The 24,130-nt window shown below is 39.5% G+C and overlaps 2 protein-coding genes, 1 long non-coding RNA gene and 1 pseudogene across 4 annotated transcripts; 1 reads left to right on the forward strand and 3 right to left on the reverse strand.

Annotated features, from left to right (window-relative positions):
- Window positions 1-1,510: 1,510 nt before the first annotated feature.
- LOC123963018 (protein-tyrosine sulfotransferase 1-like) lies at window positions 1,511-9,968 on the reverse strand. Its single transcript, XM_046039538.1, has 6 exons — window positions 9,728-9,968; window positions 6,034-6,740; window positions 5,556-5,714; window positions 5,149-5,402; window positions 2,790-2,991; window positions 1,511-2,094 (listed from the first exon to the last, which is right to left on the reverse strand). The coding sequence occupies exons 2-6, from the start codon at window positions 6,439-6,441 to the stop codon at window positions 2,059-2,061; spliced, it is 1,059 nt and encodes a 352-aa protein (XP_045895494.1). The 5' UTR covers window positions 6,442-6,740; window positions 9,728-9,968; the 3' UTR covers window positions 1,511-2,058.
- Window positions 9,321-12,850, forward strand: LOC123963021. Its single transcript, XR_006823119.1, has 3 exons — window positions 9,321-9,531; window positions 11,665-11,717; window positions 12,643-12,850. It is a non-coding gene; the product is annotated as an uncharacterized LOC123963021 (long non-coding RNA).
- A 1,377-nt stretch (window positions 12,851-14,227) lies between these two features.
- Window positions 14,228-18,106, reverse strand: LOC123963221 (calcitonin gene-related peptide-receptor component protein). Of its 2 annotated transcripts, XM_046039894.1 has the most exons (7): window positions 18,009-18,049; window positions 17,172-17,212; window positions 17,043-17,079; window positions 16,846-16,944; window positions 16,636-16,730; window positions 16,409-16,466; window positions 14,228-15,656 (listed from the first exon to the last, which is right to left on the reverse strand). In XM_046039894.1, the coding sequence occupies exons 3-7, from the start codon at window positions 17,058-17,060 to the stop codon at window positions 15,510-15,512; spliced, it is 417 nt and encodes a 138-aa protein (XP_045895850.1). In that variant the 5' UTR covers window positions 17,061-17,079; window positions 17,172-17,212; window positions 18,009-18,049; the 3' UTR covers window positions 14,228-15,509. The 2 variants fall into 2 exon arrangements, with proteins under 2 accessions (XP_045895850.1, XP_045895849.1); XM_046039893.1 differs by lacking the exon at window positions 17,172-17,212 and having other exon boundaries at window positions 18,009-18,106.
- Window positions 18,107-21,036: 2,930 nt separating this feature from the next.
- On the reverse strand, window positions 21,037-23,716 carry LOC123963093 (annotated as a pseudogene).
- Between the last annotated feature and the right edge of the window lie 414 nt (window positions 23,717-24,130).

Below are 24,130 nucleotides of genomic sequence, written 5' to 3' on the forward strand. Positions count from 1 at the left end.
ACAAAACTTGTTCAATCATGTTTTTATCAACTTAGAAATATAGCAAAAATTCGATCTATGTTAACTTTTAAGGACACCGAGACCATTTTACACGCCTTCGTCTCATCACGCCTGGATTATTGCAACAGCCTTTTCACCTGTTTAACCCAAAAATCTATTGATCGACTCCAGACTGTCCAGAACTCAGCTGCCAGGCTTTTAACCAGAACAAAGAAATATGACCACATTACTCCTATTTTAGCTTCATTACACTGGCTCCCAGTATGTTTTAGAATTGACTTTAAAATTCTATTGATCACTTTTAAAGTTAGCTTGTTATATTTCTGAACTTTTAGTCCCATACGCACCAGCACGTACCTTGAGATCCTCGGGCAGAGGTCTGTTGTCTGTTCCAGAGTCTCAACTGAAAACTAAAGGGGACAGAGCGTTTGCTGTCAGGGCCCCGAGGCTCTGGAACAGCCTGCCCGAGGAAATCAGGTCAGCTGAGTCAGTGAACTCTTTTAAGTCCCTTCTTAAAACATACTTTTATAGGAGAGCCTTTCCCGACCTTGTTTGACTTTATTTTATCCCTTTTATTTTATTCTATTTTACTAATTTTATATTTATCTTAAACATGTATTTTAGTCTTTTCAATGTTTTCATGCTTTTATCTTGTATTGTTTTTGTATTATTGTCTTTACACTTGTTAAAGCACTTTGTAACTTGTTTTTGAAAAGTGCTCTACAAATAAAGATTATTATTATTATTATATCAGACACCATGTTTTCACTAGTCTTGTTAACAGCTAATTGGCTTTAATGGGTTACATCACTGTAGTCTTTAAAATCACAGGCCAAATGGCATGTTTTGCGCACGGACATATTCTTACAAGCAGATGCAGTGAGCTACACCAACTGTACACTGACAATTATGACACTGACTAAACTATAAAATCAACCTTAACTTGGCATAAATTTCTTTATTATAATAAACGTTAGACGGATAGATAGGCTATTAACACGCAGCTACGGTATGTCTTAATCCAAGTAGCCTATCACTGTGCGTAAAGACGCATACAAATCATTCATGCATGCATTGCATCTTGTGACGAATTAACCAAAAAGGTGGGAACGAATTGTCTCATATACATTTATATATAGATAGATATATAGATATATCGTACTGAAGGAATTCTTTTTGTTCTCTTTTGTATTTTAAGTGTGACCTGTATTGTTGATGGATCTAGTTAAAGCTCCATGTAGCTTTATTTTGAATGTTCGTAAAATAACACGTACTTTTGGACATTATTTCTATTGGACCATGAAAACTGAAGTTTAATTGTTTTTAATCAGGACTCATATTGTGGTCTCGCCTTCAAGGGCAATCAGGTTTTGTGTTGTGTCGTTGAACCACTAGAGGGTGCTGTGGCTTAGCTGGCTGTCAAACATCAAGCATGAACATGCAGTAATATGTTGGAGTAGTGTGTGAAACTGAATAATTAGTGAACAAAAGTAAACTACATTTTAAAAAGTGACATTTAGGCTCTTTTTATTCATGTTTAACAATATACAACAATTAAAAAGCTTCAATTCAGAATAAACAACTTTAATTCCTGAATGAATGGCCAACACCAAAATAATTTATTAAGAAAATAAACACAAGTCTTCAAAAATATACAGTCATAATGTCTTCATGAACACTGACTGAACTCTCAGTAAGTGAAAGAATCGTCTAATTACACATTCACATTTGTGGTGAATCATAACAACATACAGGCATGTTGACGTACGAGGTGAGAGGACACGCGTCAAAATGCAGTGTAATAATGTCGGTTCACCGTGGAGGAAATGTTGGCGAGTGAGAAGCAGCGAACGTCCTTCAGCACGTCGTACACATGGTATGTAAGAGCTGAGACAAAAACCATAAACTCCAAACCACGTGATGAGTCCGTACTTAACACACTTCATCCATGTACATGAGCATTAAAAACAATTCACATAGTACACATGGAACACTTGCCGAACTGGAAGTCCGTGTTTAAGGTGCATCCATATCGTGTAACAGCTAAGCCTCTTTCACTTAACTGGGGTGTGGCGTCTCTGTTGCTTTCCAACTCTGAGGAATGAAAAGACAAGGTGTTCACTTATGATTGGAAATATTATCTTTTATATGATTGTAAATCACACGTCATTGCTGCATCCTCCACCTGTGGTGCTTTGGTTCATCTTGACAACTGTACAAATGAAGCTATGCATGACTGGAGATCAAGTACGGGTGAGTGGAAATAATGTTTTTGTGATTTGGGTGACTGGAGCTGGATACAGTTGGGTGTTTACAGAGCCTATGCATAAACCTGCTGAAGCTGACATAGATATTCAAAAAGGTTTTTACAAACCTTTGTGTTGATTAAAAAAAAATGAATAAAAAAAACATATTTCAGTGTACTAAAGCTTTTTTAAAATACCATCTGCTTTTTTAAACCTATTTAGAGGGACTTTGGTGTATTATCAGCTTATAATTTGTACACTCAATGTTGCAGAAAGATCTTTGTTACTGTAAATTGGTGAGCAGTATCCTCTTGACAAAATGCCAAATGCTCACTGGTTCCAACGATTCAAATGGGCTACTTTTCTCAGCTTTATATCAGTGTATTTCATTTATTGGGTTAGGTACAAAATATTGTATGAATTCATGATGGGCTTTTTCCACAACTAATCAATAAAGTGAAAAAGTGAAATGTTTTTAATCAGAAAAATTTAAAACTCTGAGCAATGCTTTTGTTCTCCCTCACATCAATTTTTTAACCTCACCTGTGAGTAGTTGAACGGAGACGCCATGGGCTGTGGTCTTGTGTAATCGGGAGGGTTAGAGTGGGGGTCGTAGCCCAGGCGGGCCAACATGGGGGCGATTTCAGCCATGTCACTTAACACGTCCGAGGGAATGTGCCCGACCCACTTGGAGAGGGCGTCTGTGTTCACCGGCTTCATCACCTGGTCTGTGGAGCGCTCAACCCTGCACACACAGAGCCAAACACAGGGTGCTTTCATGTGTGTGTGTGTGTGTGTGTGTGTGTGTTAGTTAGACCTTAAAGCTAAAAGTTTATATGGAAGAGACAAAGTTCCTAAACAAGAAGACTGACAAAGCTATGGACAATGCAAATTAAAACAACTTAAAAAAATAGCTGTGTCTCAATTTGGATACTTCATTTAGTGCAACATGTAGTACACTATGTACTTAACTTGTGTAGTGCGTGAATTTCGATTTTTCAAATCAAGTCATTGTGCACTTACTGGAAATGATGACCGCAATATTTGACCGCTTTTTCTTCTTTTTGATGATGAATTGTAACCACGCGGATCATTATCACCAACATTTGACCACATTGTCACATTCACTTGACTTCAGTTTTATTCAAATTGAGACATGAAAATAAAACCATTGTTATATGCATTTGCCTTTTATGTATGCATTTGCTGTGTCTTAATTAGATGGCAAAAAGTCAATCAAAATATAATTAATTGTCCTTAACATGTTTTTAATTTAAGTAAGACATACATGAAAAGGAAATGCATATAACAATGTGTGTTGTATTTCACTTAATTTGTTGAATAAATGTAAATAAAAGCGTTTACACACATGATCCAGAACCACAACATGCGGCATATTGTGATAATTTAATTTCTGGGGAGGTTATAAAACATTTGTGTGACTAATATTGCGCCAACTGTTGCATAACTAATGACAGTAAGGGTGCCAATTCTCTCAGAATGTGGCCTAATTCCTCCAAATACCCGCCAGGTTTGTGTTTTTGACAGTATGAAGCAGCCAGATTACCACGAAATCCCCTGAGCTTCTGCCCTGCAACGAGACGTTCTGCTTGAATCACGACAGATAAGTGGAGCAACACAAATTAAATATCTATGGAGAAAGTCTGTAAGCTTTACTTGACTGTGAAAGGTTTGGCTGCTTCAGATGAAAGCTCTGACGTCCACCATCATACACTTAAATAATAATAAAAGGCCACAGCTACCACTGCAGAGGTCAGAGGTCAGGTCTCAGTAACATTTCTGGGACTTTGCAGGGTTTATTGAAACGAAGTGGAGTTTACATTCTGTCAGCATGTTTGGTTTTTATAGCCGATTATAATTTATCCCAGAATTGGCTGTTTTCAGACATTAAATATATCAATATGAAATAAACAGGTTTAGTATTTTCCAACACAATTACATATGTGGAACTGCAGAGATAAAATAATTTAGACCATAAGGTAATGTAACATTTTTTTAATTCTCAGAAAATTGTTTTTATTCTTATTGGAGTTTTATTTCTACAGAGTAGCACTGGTGGTGATTAAAGTCATTTTAAATTTTTTACTGGATAGGTGGGAGGGTTTTTTAGTATTTTTGAGGATATCTAACCATCATGATATAAAGTCCTGTGAAGGGTGTTTCCAGTGGCTGAAATAACCTTATTTAGCTTTTTAAAACATCAATGGTAAACAATCACGTTTCACTGCAAAGTCCTGATAACCAAAGAGTTTCTTTCTAGCCACTACAATCAACAATCATAGACAAATAAATTGTATTCACAGCAGACTAAAGCTAAAACGATTGGTCCACTGATTTGATTTGTGAATACACAGAAAAATTGTTCTGATGATCAATTAATCATTTAAGTCACACGGGACACGAACAGCTGGTGAAAGACTTGCTTGTGTTTGACTCATCGATCCACCCCGACCTCCTCCATACGCAGACATTATTGCTCTTTATACTGCATCACCTGACTCCCTAAAGGCTCTGTGTATTTAAGGCTATTTAAGACCTTAAATAAGTTCAGACATTTTAAAACTTTACAAGAACTTGCAGATATCCTGGGAGCCATTATATAATTTTCAATGAGGCATAGTTAACCCTTGTGCATATATAACCTTGCAGATAGTTTCAGTTTAGTGTGCTGAGGTTTAGAGATGTCTGTGTCTGAAACGTCTGCCGCCACCACAAGAGAAGGGAATGGACCTGATTTCAGCATATGTTAAAAAAACTTGTGTCTGTGTTTTAGAGGGTAGATATCCGAAAACCTCAGCACACAAAAGTGAAACTATCTGCATGGTTAGATACCACTGGAGCAAAGAGGTAAGCTTTAAGTCAGCTCATTTTAAAAACTCACTTGGACAGAGACACGCCCCCAGCCTTTCCAATCAGCTCTTCATGGTGCAGCACTGATGGGTCCCACTGCAGCTCTAGGAAGTGAAGCAGCTTCCTCATTTCCTCCTCTGTGTGGAGAACGAGCTGCTCGTAGCGGACAGGCAGACATCTGCCCTCTCCGGCTGCCTGGCACTGGCTGAACATGGTCTCCACCGCGCTGCTCCACTTGGTCAGGCAGTCCCTGTAGCTGGTCAGGTCGAAGCCAGAGATGGTCACCTGGGAATGGAGGCAGAGATATAAGATAAGGGCAGGAGACCAATCACGACAGAGCGTGAAAACAGAATGGAACATGTGATTTGTCACAATGTGGCACCAGTACAAACTTATCAAGTTTGTCTGCCTGCGATAAGCGAAAGAAACCCAGCACACCTTGCGTGATATCATGGAGTGGACGGTTGCCCGTCCGTCTCGTAGCATGAGCACAAATTTAGCTTTCGGGAAGATGTGTGACAGATATGAAAGAGACTTCAGGGCGAACGGGTCCTTGTTGCAAAGGCGAGGCGCAGGTTCCCCATGGCCGACTATGACCTAGGACACAAATGTATAACAGTAAATGAGAAATGCCTGAGCTGCAAACCATTCCTTCTTCACATTCAGAACACCAAGATTTTAATATTCATGTTGAGATCCAAATATGAAAATCATATACATAATTTACAAAACAGAGATGAGCACTTATCCTATTAAAGAGAAACATGAATATTTTCCCCAGGATACTGAAACATTTACACATGCGACAACAATAAGAAATAAGTTTACATGTTGGGAAAAATGTTTATTTGTTCAATAAACTAAGAGATAATTTAGCTCCCATTTATAATTTAGCTTAATGCACTGACCAACTCACCTCTAACAAGAACGCTCGCACGGCTGAGTCCAACACCTGGTCAGTGACACCGGCCTCGTCCAGTCGTATTCTCTCCTTAACTGAGCGGCTCCAGGTGGCTCGCATGGCCAAGAGGCGGGGAATCACCCGGGTCTCTTCCCCGCATCGCACAGCATTGTGGGCGTCCAGCATGACGCGCATCAGTGTGGTGCCGCTCCTTGGAAAGCCTCCGATGAAGATGAGGGGCGTGTCTTCAGGGAAATGTTCAGTCAGGGACAAGCTCTGATTGGATGAGCCCATGGTGAACTCCATCCACCGGTACCGATGGCTTTTCGGAGGGCACTCTATCCCGCTCATGCCCAGGTAGAGCAGGGAGGCGGAGCAGAGGAGTACGCAGCCCAGCAGAAGGCTCATTCTGGTGCTCCTCATGGTTGCTGGGTTTACTGGGAGTCAGATTCAAGAGGACATAAAACACCTGAGGAGGCTGGCTGCTGGAACCAGATGTGAATATAGGTACTTCTTAAATTCAGGTCCGAGACTTAACTAAACACTGACAGCCTGGACAATGAGGATGACTGCGAGAAAGACAGCAGAGGTGATGCTGAGGAAGGCCTGATGAGGGAGGAGACTCCTCACTCCTCTGTAGATCCTCAGCCCTGGTGGAGGAGAGCAGGACCCAGGCCTGCTGCGCTCCACAGCCAGCCACGTCTTTTATCCATCGCTCCGACCTAAAACAAGACAACGACACGTCAAACACCTGAGCAAGAACTTGCACCACAATCACTTTGTGGCTTACAACCAAAGATACACAGACAGAATGCTTCTGTGTCTCCAGGATGGTGAATCGTACTGCAGTATGAGATTTTATTGCCAAGTGTGATTTCACAACTTGCAGAATAACAAAAAGAAAAAACATAAATCACCATATTTAAAATTCTATAAATGAGTAATTTCAAACATTAACTATTGCCCTGTAGGATGTAGCTATTACCAGCAAACAGGGTGTGAAGTTTGCAAAGAACACTTGTGCACACTTTCAGAGGGGCTGAAATTTATCCAGTTTTTGTTCACAGCTATTTTGTATCTTTCCTCCGGGGAGCCACTGACTGTTAAGTTCAGTGCGGCATGCAACACAGACACGCTCTCGGCCAGCAAATCTTGAGGCACTAATTACAGCTTCCTCGTGTTTTTGTTCTCACAGACAGTTTCAGCTTCACTTACACGCAAAGCAATTTGTTTGAGATCAGATTACTATTGACCAAGGAAGCCATCCCACAACTTCCCCATTTCTCTTCTGCAATGTACACACAAGCAGTTTCATCAACGTGAGCCGGCCTCTAATTCCTCTTATTTTAACACAGAAAACTAAAACACACGAGCTTACTAAAAGAACTGAATTTTGTTTAACATTGAGTTCAACAATGATTCACTGCAGTGTTTGAATAACTTTTAAAGCCACTTCAATGCTCTACACATTCTCACCACTCAGTTTTATTTCTCACAGAAGCTCTTAGCAAATATGCATTAGGTCTCCCTTTCTCAGAGGTGTTTTGGGCTCGGTCTTGTTCGGACTGAATGCAGGGAGCCCGACATCTGGATGCCACGTGGGGAACGTGTCCTCTCCCAGGGCTGGAGTAGCTTGCCAGTAAAATTCAGCCTGACGATCAAAGCAAAATGGAAAAACAGCTGGAAATGAGGGCATCCCAGCCTGGCTGGGATACTTACGTGCTGCCTTAAGCCATGCTAAGTCCTGTGGTGTCCACGAGCTTTACATGTATTTCTAATGCATTTCCATGCAGAGATTAAGCCACTTGGAGTTTGCAGGGAATTAGGCCAGTGGTTTAAGACGAGACTTGCTGCTTTTTATCTTTCAACGGATTTAAAAAAAAAAGGGGCCAGTTCTCCCAAATTGTAAAAAAAAAATATATATATTTTTTACTCTTAATAATTATTTTAATTATAAATTAATTTGTTAATTATTTCCTCGATTAATTATTGCTCTATTAAATGTCAAAAATAATGTAAAAGGACTCTCACAGTTTCCTAAAACCCAACTTGATGTCTCATTTTATCCAGTCTAAAAATATTTAGTTTACTTAACATAAGACAAAGACAAGCAGCAGATCTTTATAATTAATTAGCTGGAAACGATGACTTATTACCAAAACAGTTGCTGATTACTTTCCTGTCTGTCTACAATTACTCGATTAGCTGTTTCAGCTGACCATGCAGACATTTTTGGTTTTATTTGTCTAGGTAGGTTTTTAAGATATCCCTCTCTCCTGTGTTTGCCTCCACTCCTATGAATAGACACTGTCTAGTAAGAGATTTCTGCTCTAACCACAAACAACCCCCCTCTCCTGAAGCAGAGGCAGAAATCTCAGATACGACAGATACGTGGAACCAAAACTATCTGCTTGGCTACACACCACTAGAGTTTTTTTCCCCATAAAGTAGTATCTAACAACTAGCAGTGAACACCTCCTCTGTTAAATCTGGGGACTGACCTTGAAAAAGCTGACACGTTCGCTGCTCAGGGACAAGCCAACAAACAAGTCCGTAATAACCAGATAACGGTGATCACAGTCAGTCTGTAGATAAACTGACGTCTTTGAGCAAGAAGCTTGTCAGGAAACCCAAAGATGGTGTCACCTCCTTACTCTTTACAGAAGGGGGAACACTGACTTCCTGCCAAGTCTAATACACCTCCTATGTTAACCCTGCTTAAAGCATAAATATATTACAGTCTGTCAGACAGCTATTAACTTTAATACTCCCCAATGAATGTATAACTCTAAGGTAGTTTCATGTGTTCCTTTCTGTATGACAGTTTCCCCTCAGTGGCAAGCATGTGAAATTAATTAACCTCAATGTTCAATCTTTGCTGCTTCATGATGAAGGATTGCTGCCTTTTTTTGCTGCCTTGCACACATGTTGTGTGGTTGTGTGGTGACCCATGTGCATACTGGTGACATCTTTAACCAGCAGGTTGTCAAGAAATCTAAAGCCTCCTTGTTCCTCAGAAGGGGCAAGGATACAGTCTTCCTGCAGAAGGGAAAGTCTCACAGGTAGAGCAACTTCAATCCTTTTACTATGGTTGATGCATTACTGGCAGGAGCATGGCCATTGCTGGAACTGTTTCCTTTAATAATTTTCTACATTTATCACTCTTTTTTCCGTGCATTGTTGCTTTCTCAATGCTGTAATGAAAAAACAAGTAAATTAAATGTCCTAAAAAAAAGGTGCATATTTAATTGCAGCTGCTTCATCATAAAGACTTGCTGCCTTTTTATTTTTGCAGCCTACAATCTATTGTGAACCAGGTGCACGCTGGTGGAAACAAACAGGTCAAAGCTATCACCGCAGACAGTGGTGATGTGTTGGTGTTTTGGTGTTTGTGCAGAAATAGGATTATTCCACGACTGCAAAGCGAAGGCCCAGCAGCCACGAACATCTGGCATGGCTTACGGATTGATACATCTTTTCCGCAAATATGCACCCGAGGCGGGCTGCCACCAGGTGAATGACCTGCTATCAGTCAAACATACCGTGACAGACCAGCGGCCACCTACAGCCCACCATGACCACCAGGGAAAAAGCCTGTCAGTGCGTTATTTAACCGTCTTCACCTGGCTTAAACACACTCATTTAGCTGTCTGAGTAGCCAACACGCGTCGTAAACATATCAGATGTATTAAAAATGGTGTTCACTCACCGGCGTCTGTTTTTCTGTGAAGGGGAAGAAAAAAAACACACATGAACCTTGATCCAGAAAAAGCTGAAAGCAGCAGCTCCTGTCTCCACACAGACACGTCGGTGTTTTCTCTCATGTGGAGAACCTGTCGGCGGAGAAGTCTACCACATTTAATATCTAGAAAAACACATATTTACACAACGTTTCGCCGATGTAACTTTGCACCGTGAGAAGTCGAGCTGTCTCCACCGTTGAGCGAGAGAGAGAGAAGAAGAAAAAAAAATCCAGTGCAGACAGGCAGAGAAAGCTGAGCGTTGATTGGTCGAGGGCAGTTCTGACTGCTGAAACGCATCTGATTGGGTGATTCCTATTGGTGGAAGCGTTAAAGGGCAATTCCGCCGTCACACTCGAGGCTAAAATTACTTATCGATTCGTTTGCTCTCAGTAAAAGCACACAGGGGGAAATTTAATCACAGTGTTGAGGTTTATTTGAGGTTAAACCCGCCTCATTTAATTTACCCACCAATTCATTAATAAAGCTGATTTTGGTTACTCTTTTGGTATGGCATTGATCGCTCTGTGGCCAAATCACAATGATGAGTGAGCCTGTCAAAACAATAATAACTAAAACTGAAACTAACCACTAAAATCCACGAATAAGTGAAGTGATACATCGATAATCAGTGAAAGTACTGACCTGATAAAAGTTGCATACAAAAATTTATTTTAAATAAAATAAATTACTGACTATTCCCTGATGTTGACACTTACAACATAATTTATCTCTACACAAAATGATAATAAAACCTCTTAGCTTGATTTATGGCAACTTGGCCAAGCTATTAAAAAGACAGAGTGGATGGACAGTGTAAAGCCAACACTGAGCAGATAGCACATCCTCATTTCTGTATGGAGAACACACAGTCTGAAAAAGTCATGGCCAGATTGATAGGCCCCTATTAACACCTATTCACCCCACTCTCTATGCAATGTGTACAGCTTTTCTAAGACCTGGCCCAAGGTTTGCTGTAGAACATATTAATGTAGACGAAACATAAGATAGACCCAGAACAAAACAAACAGGGATTCAAAATAAGGTTATGAAGCACAAACCACCTAGATTTCAGAACCACAATATTTCATCTTGTCAGTCAGTATGTGCTTTAGTGGTGCTTGTTTCCAAACAGATTTTAAATTAAATAAATTAGCACAGTGGACACATAGTACACTGGGTCCTTTCAGGGCCCCTGGGCAGGTGCCTGCTTTGAACCTGTGTTAAGTAGGTACTGATGACATGTTCATCACGTTACCACAGACCAAAGAGGACTCTTAAAATTGTTTATTAGCCTGGACCCCACACAGATACAGGACTGTATCTGGATGCTAATTAGGTCCCATAAAATGGTTGTGTGTAATTCAGCAGCTTTGTGCAGAAGTACATGGTTTTGTTTACGTATGAAAGTGTTGATGGATGAATGGATGGGTAAGTTACTTGGGGTTCTGAATGTGCTGGTACAAAATCAGCGTCCATGACTTTACTTTAGTATCTTGCCCTGACAAGGTGTGAAGTATGCAGAGGAAACTCATGTGATACACTAACAGGAAGCCCAAAACAGAAAGGTACACGAGTGTAAAGAGCACATCCTTCCTCTGTTACTTCACAACATCCCAGCACAAAAAACAAGAGCTGATCCAGAGGCTGTGAATTTAGATATCAGGCTGCAGTTTACATCCTGTCTTATCTCTGACTACTTACAGAAGCATATTTCTGTGAAAAATCATTTATGCTGAACTAAATGACTAATATTTTTTTCAGTATGATTAACAAATTTACTATTACTACAGATTAATACTTCAGACCTAAGACAATCTCCTAAATGTCAAAATTTACAGAATGACTAATGTGTTGTGTTTATGGCATCCTAATGGTGCTTTCTACTTTTGTGTTGCATTCACAGACCTACAGGATGATGCAGAGAAAGAACATTGAAGGTGTTTTCTGTAGCTGAAGGTGACACCCCCATCGCCTGACTGTGAAATGAGTTTCAGATTATAGTCCTTATTTAGCAGCAGTTCTTCACAGTTTGTTATTTTGCACCACATGTGAACCAGAAGTTTTAAATGCCTTTTAGCATGTCAACATTCAGAAAAGGCCTGCATCCTGAAAGCAAATGTTAACTTCCCTGCTTGATCACCATGTCATTCAAAGTGACAAAAAGCTGTAGACACATTTATTTCAGCTGTTATGTTTCAAAATGTTACAAAAGGAAAATATCAGTATGTTTAAAAAAATAGCATGAATAAGAGACAGCAATCACCTCTTGAACCAAACTGTCTACTTTCTATGTTGTTACATACTGGAACCACTCCAATAATACCTTATGTTGTGACATTATGTTAGTGCTTCACCAAGTTTAATTGCATGACTGATTTATATTACAGCTTGGGAAATCATACACAGCAAAAACCCTCATTTTCACTTTCATACTCACGACTAGCATTAAGTCAGAAACCAAAAAAAAAACAGGTTAATAGCAGACTGTCCCTGCATAAACATTATCTGATGTGAAATACAAATTACACCAGTCAGATGCAAAACAAGGCATCTGTGACTCACTGTCCAGTAACCTGTTCTTTAGAAAGCGTGTGCGTGGTTGATTTGAATCCAGTTGTATGTAAACGCCTTTATGCACATCAGAAACATTCATTTATTTTATTCCATTCATTTAATGCTTCTGATGTCCTTTTAGCCACGGCCAGGCAGCCATTGTGCATCCTACTGTCAGCATGTTGATTAGTTCAAACAGTGATGCAAAATGGCACAGGTCAAAGCAACAAGTCCAGTTCTGTAATAATCCTAGCCTTGACTCGGTGCCTGGCCTGTCACTGAGTCACGGCTCTTCACCTTCACTTATAATCTCTCTCCGGGTCACCAGGTAGGATGTCTGCGACTGTCTGGATGAGCTCCTCAATCTGCTGCTCTGATAAACGCTCTTCACTCTCTTCCACCATCTGTACTAAAACAGAACATTAAGGACATATTCACCAACAACTGTTTTTACAAATGGTCAAACATTAAAGAATCCTTAACTTAACTGATGTTATTTACCTGTATTGTGTTTTCTTTGCTTTGTTTAAAGCACTTTGGTGATACACTTAACATGGCTATATGTAGTTTTCAGAGGCAACTAGTGGTGTGGTTTTTAGATTGCAACCAGGTGTGTGCTCGTATGTTTGCTCAAACTCATGAGCATGCATAAATACGACACACTGGGAGAAAGCTTCACACAACATGCTGTAAACTCAGATAAACTCCCACTGCACTGTTACAGTAATATTTTTTAGAGGTTGAACTAATTCATGCTCCTTACATGATATTGTTACATTTACTGCATTTAGCCGATGTGAGACATCGCCTTAGCTTTTCATTTACTTTTTTTTGTCTTTCACAGGAGGCTCATAAATGTTAGCACAGATAAATGTATTAGATGATAACAAGACGGTTAGTGAGCTAGACTGAATATTAATGAGATTGTTGCCACACTTTACAAGTTAGATGGCAGTAAGTAACATTGCTGTAATGAATGGATCTTCCACTGTGTTGTTGTCCTGCGCCGTTATGTTGCATTATTGTAAATTATGTGGGTCACGTAAGTTACAGTGACAGAGACAGTGGAGAAGCTGTGTACGTCGGTCGGTAAAATGACAATTATATAAATTGAACAGTATGAAGCAAACAGCAGTATCCGTGCTAAAGTAGCTGGCTGCTCCTCCTGTGTTACATCAAGGGCTGGTATAAACTTATTTGCTATGTAGCTTTACATCCTTTCATGTAGGCTAAAATCAACTCTTTGACATAATACCAGTATTACACAAGAGAGTATTATGGGTCACGTTAGCTGGTGAAGTAATGTGGAAAGCCATATAATTAGTAAGCTGCAACAGACAATGTTAGCAACTGGTCAACCTTTCTGATGTTGACTGTGTTTTCATCTAACATTGACCTGAATCTCATTTGGCCTAATGGGCTTCAGCACGTAAAACTTTGTTGCTTTTTCTTAATAAAGTTTATGTTGGAGTTTGGTTTGTCCTGGGAGGTTTTTTTTGTGTTAGTGGACTGGCATTTCGTTAGCTAGGGTGATGTCGCTCTAGTCGGAGAGAGGCTCAGGAGCACGCATGGAACTACAACCCGACCTGATACCTTCACATAAGCAGCAGAATAGCGGCTGTTGCAAGCAACAGAGAAGAGAGACGTTTGGTTCATTTCTAAGTGAGGCTACAGCCCATTGAAAAATAGGCAGTAAAAAAGTGATTTATTGACGAGTGATTTCACTGAAAAACTACATATGGCCCCTTTAAGCTTGCCTTGTCTGAACTGTGTTAAATCCATGTTTTTGTAGTACTTCCAACACCACCACATATTTTTAATCAGCAGATGGAGTTTGAAGTTTTCATTTAATTAGATGTTCAAATTTGCGAAATGGGCAAGAAATTTCTGACGGTGACATATTATACACACAACCAGGTTCATATTTTTATTTTGGATTTCTATAAGAAAATTACATGTTTACATGCTTTAATGTTCAAAAAACACAATTTATCTCCGTCCGTTGCTGTGTTTAACATGTATGTCTAACAATATAATACAAAAACTAGAGGAGGGAATATCACAAAAAACAACCGTTTGAAATGAGATTGTTTGGTCCACTGCTGTTTCCAAGATGAAGAACAAATGTTGAACTCACACACTTTGCTATGCTTTTGCTGTTTACTCATTATGTGGTGCACATTTTGCTTGATTTGTTTTCCACACAACAGCATAAATGGTTTTGTAACTCAGGATGCTGGCTGATTCAAACAACAGCAAGAGATTACAAAAGAACAGGAACTTAAATTCAACACTGAACAAGGCAGAGCATGTTTGTCTTTACCAACCCGGCAGGTCTGAGGTCACCTTCTAGCTGTGTAAATATGCGTTAAATCTCAGTTAATCCTGATTGGTGAAGGGCCATTTTATTTTTCTATATGCACCACTGCAGTTTATAGATGTTTCTGGTGATGGACTGGATGTTGGAAACCCCCTAAACACACTACACGGCACATGTTGTACAAGCAGTTCAGGTCATGTTCTAAGGTGCATCTACATCAGAGAGATAGACATTTCAAATGTCCCAGCAATGTGTGACTTTGACAGTGATTTCCTGTTTATAACAACTTCATGCAACTTGTGTTTTGGAATAGTGTGACACATTTAGTTGGTCAAAATACCAATAATAATAATAATATAAAAATAAAACTTGGCCTATGAACTAAATGGATTTTATTTGTTAAGGTCGTAAATATTCAATATTTATATTTTTCTTGTTGTCAAAAAATCCCTAAAAAAAAATTTAGTCCGTTTCTCAGTACATATCTTCTCTCTCTGTGGCACTCAGTCCTAAACTCATTCATTCCTAATGAAGACGGAATGAAACAGAACGAATGAAAACATCATCTGATGTGAAATACAAGTTAGACCAATCAGATGACGTCTGTGTCTCACTGTTTAAAAACTTGCACTATCCAGTTGTATGTATATGCCTAAATGCAAATGAGAAGCATTCTGCTTATTTTATTCCATTCATTAAATTTGTCTGAGGTCCTTCTGGCCACGGCCAGGCAGCCATTGTGCATCCCTTCTCAGCATGTTCAGTTCAAGCAGTGATGCAAAATGGTGCAGGTAAAGTAACCAGTCTACTTCTATAGTAATCCTAGCCTTCACTCCAGTTCTCCACCTATGGCTCATTCCTGGCCTGTCACTGCGTCACAACTCTTCACCGGCTTCATCTATCTCTGCATCTGCTGCAGCTGTGTTTTCCAGCTCCGGGTCACCAGGTAGGATGTCTGCAACTGTCTGGATGAGCTCCTCAATCTGCTGCTCTGATAAACGCTCCTCACTCTCTTCCACCATCTGAACACAAACAGAACTTTTAGGACATTTTCACCAACAACTGTTTTTACAAATGGTCGAACACTAAAGTATCCTTACCTTTAACTGATGTTATTAATCTTTATTGTGTTTTCTTTGCTTTGTTTAAAGCACTTTGGTGATACACTTAACATGGCTATATGTAGTTTTCAGAGGCAACTAGTGGTGTGGTTTTTAGATTGCAACCAGGTGTGCGCTCGTATGTCAGTGCCAAGCTCATTCATTCCTACTGAAAACGAAAACCTTCAAAAATATATAAATTTATTTAAGTATTTAATTTTAGTAATTTACTAAACAACTGGGCTCTGTACTTTTCAGCAAATGTTAAGAATGAATAGAGCGTTTGTCCGGAGACCAATCATGTCTGCAGATTAATACTCATATGGTGCTCTAATGAGGAGCAGGACCTGTGTCTGGGACTTACTCAAAGTAAACTACAGTGCCTATGTTCATCTTAATTAAAAAATATTTTGTTTTATACATACAATACTTGTTAGTTGAATCAGTTCATTGTTGATTTGGGACTTTTTGTTTTATGTGTGTGGGATAAAAAATGGATTATCACAAGGATTATACTTTAAGCGATTCTTCGTATGACACACCGGCTCATTTCCACGACAATATATGTGTGAAACAACAATCATAGAAATGTACACCAGTAGTGAATAAAGGAAACAGAGATGAGAGGTAAACTGTAATAACAGTAATTGATGACAGTTAAATAAACCACTCACCAACTGAATTTCCACAGCTGTTTGTGGCCGGTGGTTCAAGAGCTGCAGTTTTTCTGCCCTGATGGGGGAAAAATATCAGCGAGTATATATACTGACTTTCTGTACTCAACATACGGTGCACAGAATGTGTTTATCTTAAATAAATATGGTGCATCTGATTTAATCTATTCCTAATGACAAATAAAACCATGAATATAAAATATATGCCTCTGTGGGATCTTACTGACTTTGTGAGTTTGTGAGGCTTCATGGTGGTGAGGAAATCTTTGACGATCTCTGGACTCTGCCTGCTGCAGGGAGCCTTTGACAGGTGCTTCAGCGTCTGTGTGGAAATGCAGATGAAACTGTGGGCATGCTGTTGTAAAAATGTCAACGTGAACAAGAGGCTCACAGAGCAGGTTTAAGATAGTGAAGAGAGTGAGAGGCTGTGTGCCGACCTCATACATGATGGTGTTGAGGTTCTGCTGCCCGGTGCTGTGTTTGTTCTTCCCGCTTTCCTTCCTCTGTTCCTTCAGGTCTGTGAGGAGTTTGAACACCTGAGAAACAACAGACAAATATGAAGTGACACTAAATTATCTCTTGACAGTACAAAACGATTTAATGTAAAACAGAGGGACATAACACATTACCTTACCTCATAGTTACTGAGCATAGCAGCGTTAGCATTTTTTCTGAAAATAATAAAATAAGTCATGTTTAAGCTTTATTCTTGACCTTTGGAAAGTGTATATGTAGCCAAATAATCTACGATCTCAAGTCTTACAGTGAGATGTGGCTGAAAGCTTGGAAAGACGGATGGTGGACCTTTGAGTTTAGGATTAATTTGGATATAAAAATGAGAAGTGAAAAAAAGAGTGTTTATGATGAGAGTTAAATGTGGATCAAACTTAAGTTTGATTTAGTGGACCACAATACTTTTGTTTGCACTTTTGTTTTCCACTGCTATGTACAATACATTTGAACATGCACTTTATCCAAACATTATTTTCATTATCAATGAATCTTTTGATATTTTGTCATAGTAAAACACCGAAACCATTTCAATTTCAAACATTTCAAAATTTTGACAATTATATTTCTGTCAATGACTAACTGATTAACCAACTAATTGTTTCAGCATTTTACAAAGCCAGAACACGAGTTCCCATGCTCTTTCTCAAGCAAAGTACATTGAGCGAATTATTCAAACCTCATATCATTAAAAAACAACACAAAAGGCTCAGTTTTGTACTGAAAGCTGCTCCAGTGTTTTGTGGGTCTGTGTGTAACTTTGCCTACTTGACCAAATTTATTGATGGAATAATCAACAGATAACAGCATCCAATGCTTTAGCTGACTTATTCGCTTTTAGAACTGATCATTATGTCATTACCAACTCTTTAAAACTGACTGCAAGTTAGTGTTCCTCAACTGTAATGAGAGAGACTTGAAACTGTGTCTGAATCCAGTTCTGTCACTACACTTTCCAACAGCCCCATCTATTAATGAACCGGAAACTGCGACACAGACGCTGCTGTTGCTTGGCTACAGTTCAAATAAACAATACACAGCTGCCAATAAACACACTCACTGTAAATAAATCAATTAAAAAATATCTTACACTTCCATTTCGCCAGGCACGTCGCTTTGGTCCGCTGTAACTGTGCCCGTGTGGAAAATGTAGTCCGGGTCAAACGTTCCGCCGGAAGGGAGCTGGCAACAATTCTTTTAGTGTTACGAACGTAGCCTTGTAAATAAAGAAAATGTCTTAATTGTCCGCGCTTTCTGCGGTGTTGCTTGTATCTAACCTACTTTTATTTAATTGTCAAAATACAAATAAATATATCCTGTATTTCAGGGTGTGATATGTATTCACAACTTACAGAACGTTCCTCAGTAGCCTAATTATTATTATATTGTTATGGTGTGTGACATTAATATTCGCCTCGAATTACTCGCGCGTACACAGAATGAAGACATTATGTCCAGTTGTGCCACTTCTGTTCATTTATGCTGTCAAACTCTGCTTGATGAATTTTTTTCTGAAAATTAATAATATTTTTGACGGCCTAAACGGTACTCAAAAACTCACAGCTTTACACACACCTAAGGCGGGCGACAATTTTCTTATTTTATGGGCGTCACACAAGGGCGTGGCAAAATGGCTCGCTAGCGCCCCTTACAGAGCATGCCCTAGCCAAAGTTTTGCCAACCTGTATAAAATTTCTGTGGTATCATGTCCAGATTAACATGATTTTATGTTTTTGCCTGAATTTTAACTCTTGCAGGTTCTTGCCCTACAGAGTGGACGAGAGGTAATGACAATCTACATTTGTCAATAATCAATGCACTATTGTTGGTCTAAACAGCATCATTAAGCAAAAACTAAAATAAATAGTTGAATAAATGAAGTGTGTAATAAGGTGATTGCATTCCTCTGACTTCATGTGTTCTATGTACCATCTTAAATCTATGTTTTAAAAAATCCAACAATTCAGCTTGGTTTCCATGCTTGTTTGTTTACTGTTCTTCTTCTTCTCTTATAAGGCGGATTTACTGAGATTTTCTGTTGCTTCCGGGCTTCCCCTGGGGCAAATTCAATCTCAAAACGTTTTGCATCTGTTTGCAACGTTTTCGGGTTGAACACGTTTCCTTGCAATGTTGTGCAACGTTCCGCAACGAGCTTCGAGGTATGTTTTCTTCTGTTTGGTGTGTCACAGGTGTTACCCAATCAGCTGCGACAAGTTTGTAAACACAACGGTGTTAAGAAGGCAGGAAAATGCAATGCGCTTGCATACACAGCAGGGTGTTTGAGGCACCACCGTTTCCGTTGAAAAAACAAACAAAAAACATTTTACTACGTTATGTCGGCGCTGAACTCGCCCCCCGTGTTTGTGTCACAACCATACAGTCTATGGTCACAACGCTATGAACTATGGTCAATTCCTTCAGGCAGGTGGTCCATTTGACATGGGAAGTTGGAATTTCTGAGTTCAAAATTCAAAATTTCAAAGGGAACAGTGGGAGAACCGCACTACCCCGACATTGTGATCCAAGATGAAAGCTGTAGTTTAATGTTTATTAGCACTTCTGTGTACTTGTGACTCATAGAAATGTTCGTAAAGTGCTGTCCAACTGTTGTCTGTGGACGTTTTGCTACAATGTTCAGTTTTTTTCTTTTCAATATCAAACCTGGCTGATTTTAATCAATGGCTGGCCGAGCAAGGTTTTCCGATTTGTTAACAGGAATGGCGTCAACTCGGGTGTGACGTCATTCCCAGCTCCGACCTCCGAGGTAAATGGAACGCAAGTATAAGTCTGCAGAAATGCGGATTTACGAAAAGGGTTTAAAAAGCTCTCAAAATGTCCGCGAAAGCCCTCACGCACTTGACGATTTGACAGTAGGACAGCCCTAAACCCTCAGGGATTTACGGGGAACATACCTCAAAGTGTGTGAGACTGTGAGTGTGGAAATTGGGATTGGGCCTATGAATACTCGCAGGTTGGCCATATCACCTTCAAAACTGTCCCAGAAAACCCTTAACACATTGATGAAGCCATGTTGTAAAACTTGTGAGTTTTCTGTTATTGGTGTGTCCGTGGCGTGGCGGCGAAGTTTTGCCATGGCACGCTTTTCCATGACACAGGAAGTTGTTCTAACTTGACTGAAAAATCTGTACCAAATTTTACACATTTGATAAGAGTCCTGATCACATCTACCTGCCTTGACCCATAGTCATAGCGCCACCTGCTGGCAACAGGAAGTGACCTTCAACAAAACAGCCCCGGCAGAACATTTCACCTACATGTATGAAATTTCTCTACTACATGGTTCATGTCCAGTTGTACCAAAAAGCCTCTTGGAGAAATGCCCAAAACCCAACAGGAAGTCAGCCATTTTGAATTTAATGATCATGTTTTGCAATTTACACACATTGTACTTTTCTAATGAACTTTTCTTAGAGAATTAGTCCAATCAACTTCAGATATTCGCTGTCTACTAGACAGTCACTGTCACTTTTCAATAACTATTTGTGTGTCTTCAACCCCGTTTGGCCTGAAGGGCTCCAGCACATAAAACTTATTGTTTTTTATCCTTATGTGGAGGTGGTGTTGAAATCTGTGTTGTGCTGGGAGCCGGACGTTTTATGGTTTTAGTAGACTGAGGCTCGAGAGTGCGCATCCGGGAAAAAAAAATTGACCCGGAGTTCACATAGGATTAGGCATACTGGCCTTCAGAGTTAACAGAATAACCTGGCAAGTGGATCGTTTTTATGTGAGGTTACAGCCCCTTCTCACACACACACACACACACGCACGCACGCACACACACACACACAGGTAATAAAAAAGTGAAAATAAAAAAAGTGATTTCATTAAAAAATATAGTATAGAGATCAAGAAGTGATTTGAAATATTAGGCCTATAAACAAAAAATAACCTTTATAGATACAAACATGGCTAAAAATTACTATTGAGAAAGTATAGCTCCCTGATTTTGGTTAATGAATAACAGGGTTAGTATCAGATCTACACTCCGTAGGTGTTTATAGATAAAGTATCTCGATATATGAAACACAGCCTTTGTTGATCACTGCTGAAACTGCTTTAACTGTCTTTTGTAAGCAGTTATATTTGTAACTGTACAGTCAAGCAGTGTTCATCGTGACAGGCACCTCTATCCTCTGAGAAAGGTATTCAAAGAACTCCTTCAAACACATGTCAAATGCCTTTAACACATCAGACTTCTTTCTTTCCACTATCTGGACAATGATGCGTTCAAGAATGACAGACAGAGGATGGCCAAACTCTATGACACTCTGGCTTTGACCCCTTGCATTGTTGTAGGCATATCCCCCTGAATGCATTGCAACAACATTACAGTGCTCATCGAAGACAGGAGAGCCAGATGAGCCAAAGTAAAAACAAGACTTAGTTAGAGCCTGTCTTTTTTGTTCGACAGAATTTGCCACATGTGGAGAAAACTGGTCAGTAACCAACTGAATGGGCCCGGGTGAACGACTGTAATCAGTGCCTTCCACCTGATTTTGAAGGAAATGCCTCTGCACAACCTGGATGCAGTTCGCACTTGGAAAAGTAAAGCATGGATCTATCCTTTTCACACCGCCATAAGGATGCCCAATAATGCAAATTCCACCTCTCGGTGGAATGAATCCAAAGTGTTTTAACAGACCAGACAATGTCTGATCAGCACCGAGCTTCAACAAAGCCCAGTCATACGAGTATGACACACCAAGATAGTGTTCAAAGCCAACGACTGCTTCCACTGCTGCTCCAGACTCTCGCCCTCTCTCCGTCTGGTCTAAACTTTCAAAAGAGAAATGGACAGTGAGCCTCTCAGTGAGCTGCTCTGTACTCTCATTATAAATGTTTTTAACTATGTGGCCATTTGTGAGGACAAACCTGTCAAATAGGAGAAAGCCACTTCCTTCTGGCCTCCCGTTTATTCTCACTTGGCAAACAGAATTACTGAGCTCCATCAGCTTCTTCATTGTGCTCACTTCCCTGCATGTCTCAACACTCTTTCCAAACTCCACAAGGAGGGGTCCGTGGATACGAGAAAGCTTCAGACCTGGCTGAGTTTTCATCCCTTTCAACAAATATTTAAATTGTGAAGACAGGTCATTGTCTTGTGAGACGCTGCATTGTTTCTGAATGAGGTATTTCACATACCATGTTGCCTGGTGAAATATTACCATTTGGCTTTGGTTTCTCTTTTGGCTCGTTGTCTTTCACTGACTCAGTCGAGGTGGACTGCTGTGGAGGATCTTGGTTTCCATCAGAGTCAGATCTCTGAGATTCATTTTGTATCATGTCAGCATCATCAAGACTGCCAGGCAGACTTTTTGGGGGACTGGACTTACTGAGCAGTTTGATCTGGAAAGTTTTACCATCAAGAACATCAACGAGAGTGGACATTTCTGAGGTTACTTCAATGCTTGTCTCAGAGAGCACACAGTTCTTTTTGAATACGATATTCAGTAAACGACCATCTCTTCTCAGAGCTTGCTTCACCTTTTCCCCTTTGTATGCATAAACAGTAATTTCCCGAATTACTTTTTTTAGCTCTGGGTTTCTCATGTTTCACTACATTTTTACCTCCCTTTGTCAGTAAATGAAATGTCACAATCTTGCCAGATGGCCTCTTTCTTTGCAGACAACCAGACCTTCTTCTCCGCTTGTCTACAGCTTTAATGTACTTGACAGGAAAACGTTCATTAGAGGTAATTAAGCTGCATGGAAAGTGTGAACTGATAGCTTTCCCTTCTCTTACAATAACAAGCTCTTTTGTTTTGTTCTTTTCTGCAGTTTCTCTAAACTGCAGACTTCTCATCAGCACGACCTCAACAGTTCCTGCTTCATCGCAGGTAAAGTTTGTGGGTTCCTCGTCACCCCAGCACCACTCAAAAGAATGGGTTTCATGTGGCTCCTTTTCCTGGGAATGAAACACAAGCAAGTCTCATTTATTTAATTTCAGTCCGTTTTTATTCTGTCATAGCAATACCACTCTTAAACCATCCATCCATTTTAGTATACCTGTTTATTTAATCGTGCCCAAAAAAATCAAAGTTAATTTTAAATTAAAATCTTGAGAAAAATAAGCCTCTCTGTTTTACAATCTATAACTTTTAAGTACCAACACGCATATAAAAGAACAAGTTGTAATTGTAGAGGTTGACTGATTTTCCCCATTCTGTTGCTTTTTCCTTGAGATAACAGATATATATGTCAATACTAATGTATTACAGAAATACTTTTGACATGTTATTTTTAATTTATTTAGCGCTAGATGCTAAATGAAATTGCCAAATCTATATAAATCAGTAGTCTCACAACTTGAAAATGTTCTGGTAAAGTATAATTTGAAACAGCTTGACTTAAATGTACAAGACTTGAGTGTACATTTCATTGCACAGGAGAAATCAGTACCTTGACAGATTTGTCCAGTGGCCCATCGTTTTTGGTTTTTGATGTTGCCATCTCAGTTTTAACAACACTGTAAAGGAGAATATGTAGTTCCTTACCTGCAGGAAAAGGCAAAAGAATCATCATTTAGTGTATTCATAGCTATTCCCTGTATGACTTTGCCATTATAAAGAGTGTGGGTATGGAGCTAATGAAAATAAGTTAGTGTTAGTGTTACTTATATTTTTATTTATTGTTTTTTATCCTTACGTGGAGGTGGTGTTGAAATCTGTGTTGTGCTGGGAGCCGGACGTTTTATGGTTTTAGTAGACTGAAGGAAAGAGGCTCGGCTTGACCCGGAGTTCTCACATAGGATTAGACATACTGGCCATCAGAGTTAACAGAATAACCTGGCAAGTGGATCGTTTTTATGTGAGATACAGGTGAAGCCAAGCAGGGAGAAGTGACAGGTACATTGGAAGTAGAACAAGACGACAACACTGGAGGTATACAACTACAAACTAAAACAGGAAACACTAAAAAACACACACCCACCACACCAGAACCATGACATTTATAGTGGTTGAGTTACAATATACAGATATAATAATACAGTATAATGTGAACATACAAATATATGGAGAAGTAGACAGAGTTAGAGAATGGAGAGTGCACAATTTTTAAGGTTGTGTGTACAGAATGAACAGTATCTGTCCATTTAGTAAGGTGCAGAGTATAACATAGCATAACAGTAGGTTTTATATAGTTGGTTATACAGTAACATTATTAAATAGTGTAATAACATGTAAGGTATTG

Source organism: Micropterus dolomieu, linkage group LG23 (assembly GCF_021292245.1).
Source record: "Micropterus dolomieu isolate WLL.071019.BEF.003 ecotype Adirondacks linkage group LG23, ASM2129224v1, whole genome shotgun sequence".
Taxonomy (NCBI): domain Eukaryota; kingdom Metazoa; phylum Chordata; class Actinopteri; order Centrarchiformes; family Centrarchidae; genus Micropterus; species Micropterus dolomieu.

What these genes read in the sequence shown, in the direction of transcription:
- LOC123963221 (XM_046039893.1), bottom strand. An exon ending in TCAACACCATCATGTATGAG is followed by an intron (nt 16,731 to 16,845) that starts GTCGGCACACAG and finishes ATTTCCACACAG; the next exon opens with ACGCTGAAGCACCTGTCAAA. An exon ending in CAGCTGTGGAAATTCAGTTG is followed by an intron (nt 15,657 to 16,408) that starts GTGAGTGGTTTA and finishes GTTTGTGTTCAG; the next exon opens with ATGGTGGAAGAGAGTGAGGA.
- LOC123963018 (XM_046039538.1), bottom strand. Translation starts at nt 6,441, where the DNA reads ATGAGGAGCACCAGAATGAGCCTTCTGCTGGGCTGCGTACTCCTCTGC. An exon ending in ACTCCATGATATCACGCAAG is followed by an intron (nt 5,403 to 5,555) that starts GTGTGCTGGGTT and finishes CTCCATTCCCAG; the next exon opens with GTGACCATCTCTGGCTTCGA. An exon ending in GGGGGCGTGTCTCTGTCCAA is followed by an intron (nt 2,992 to 5,148) that starts GTGAGTTTTTAA and finishes CTGTGTGTGCAG; the next exon opens with GGTTGAGCGCTCCACAGACC.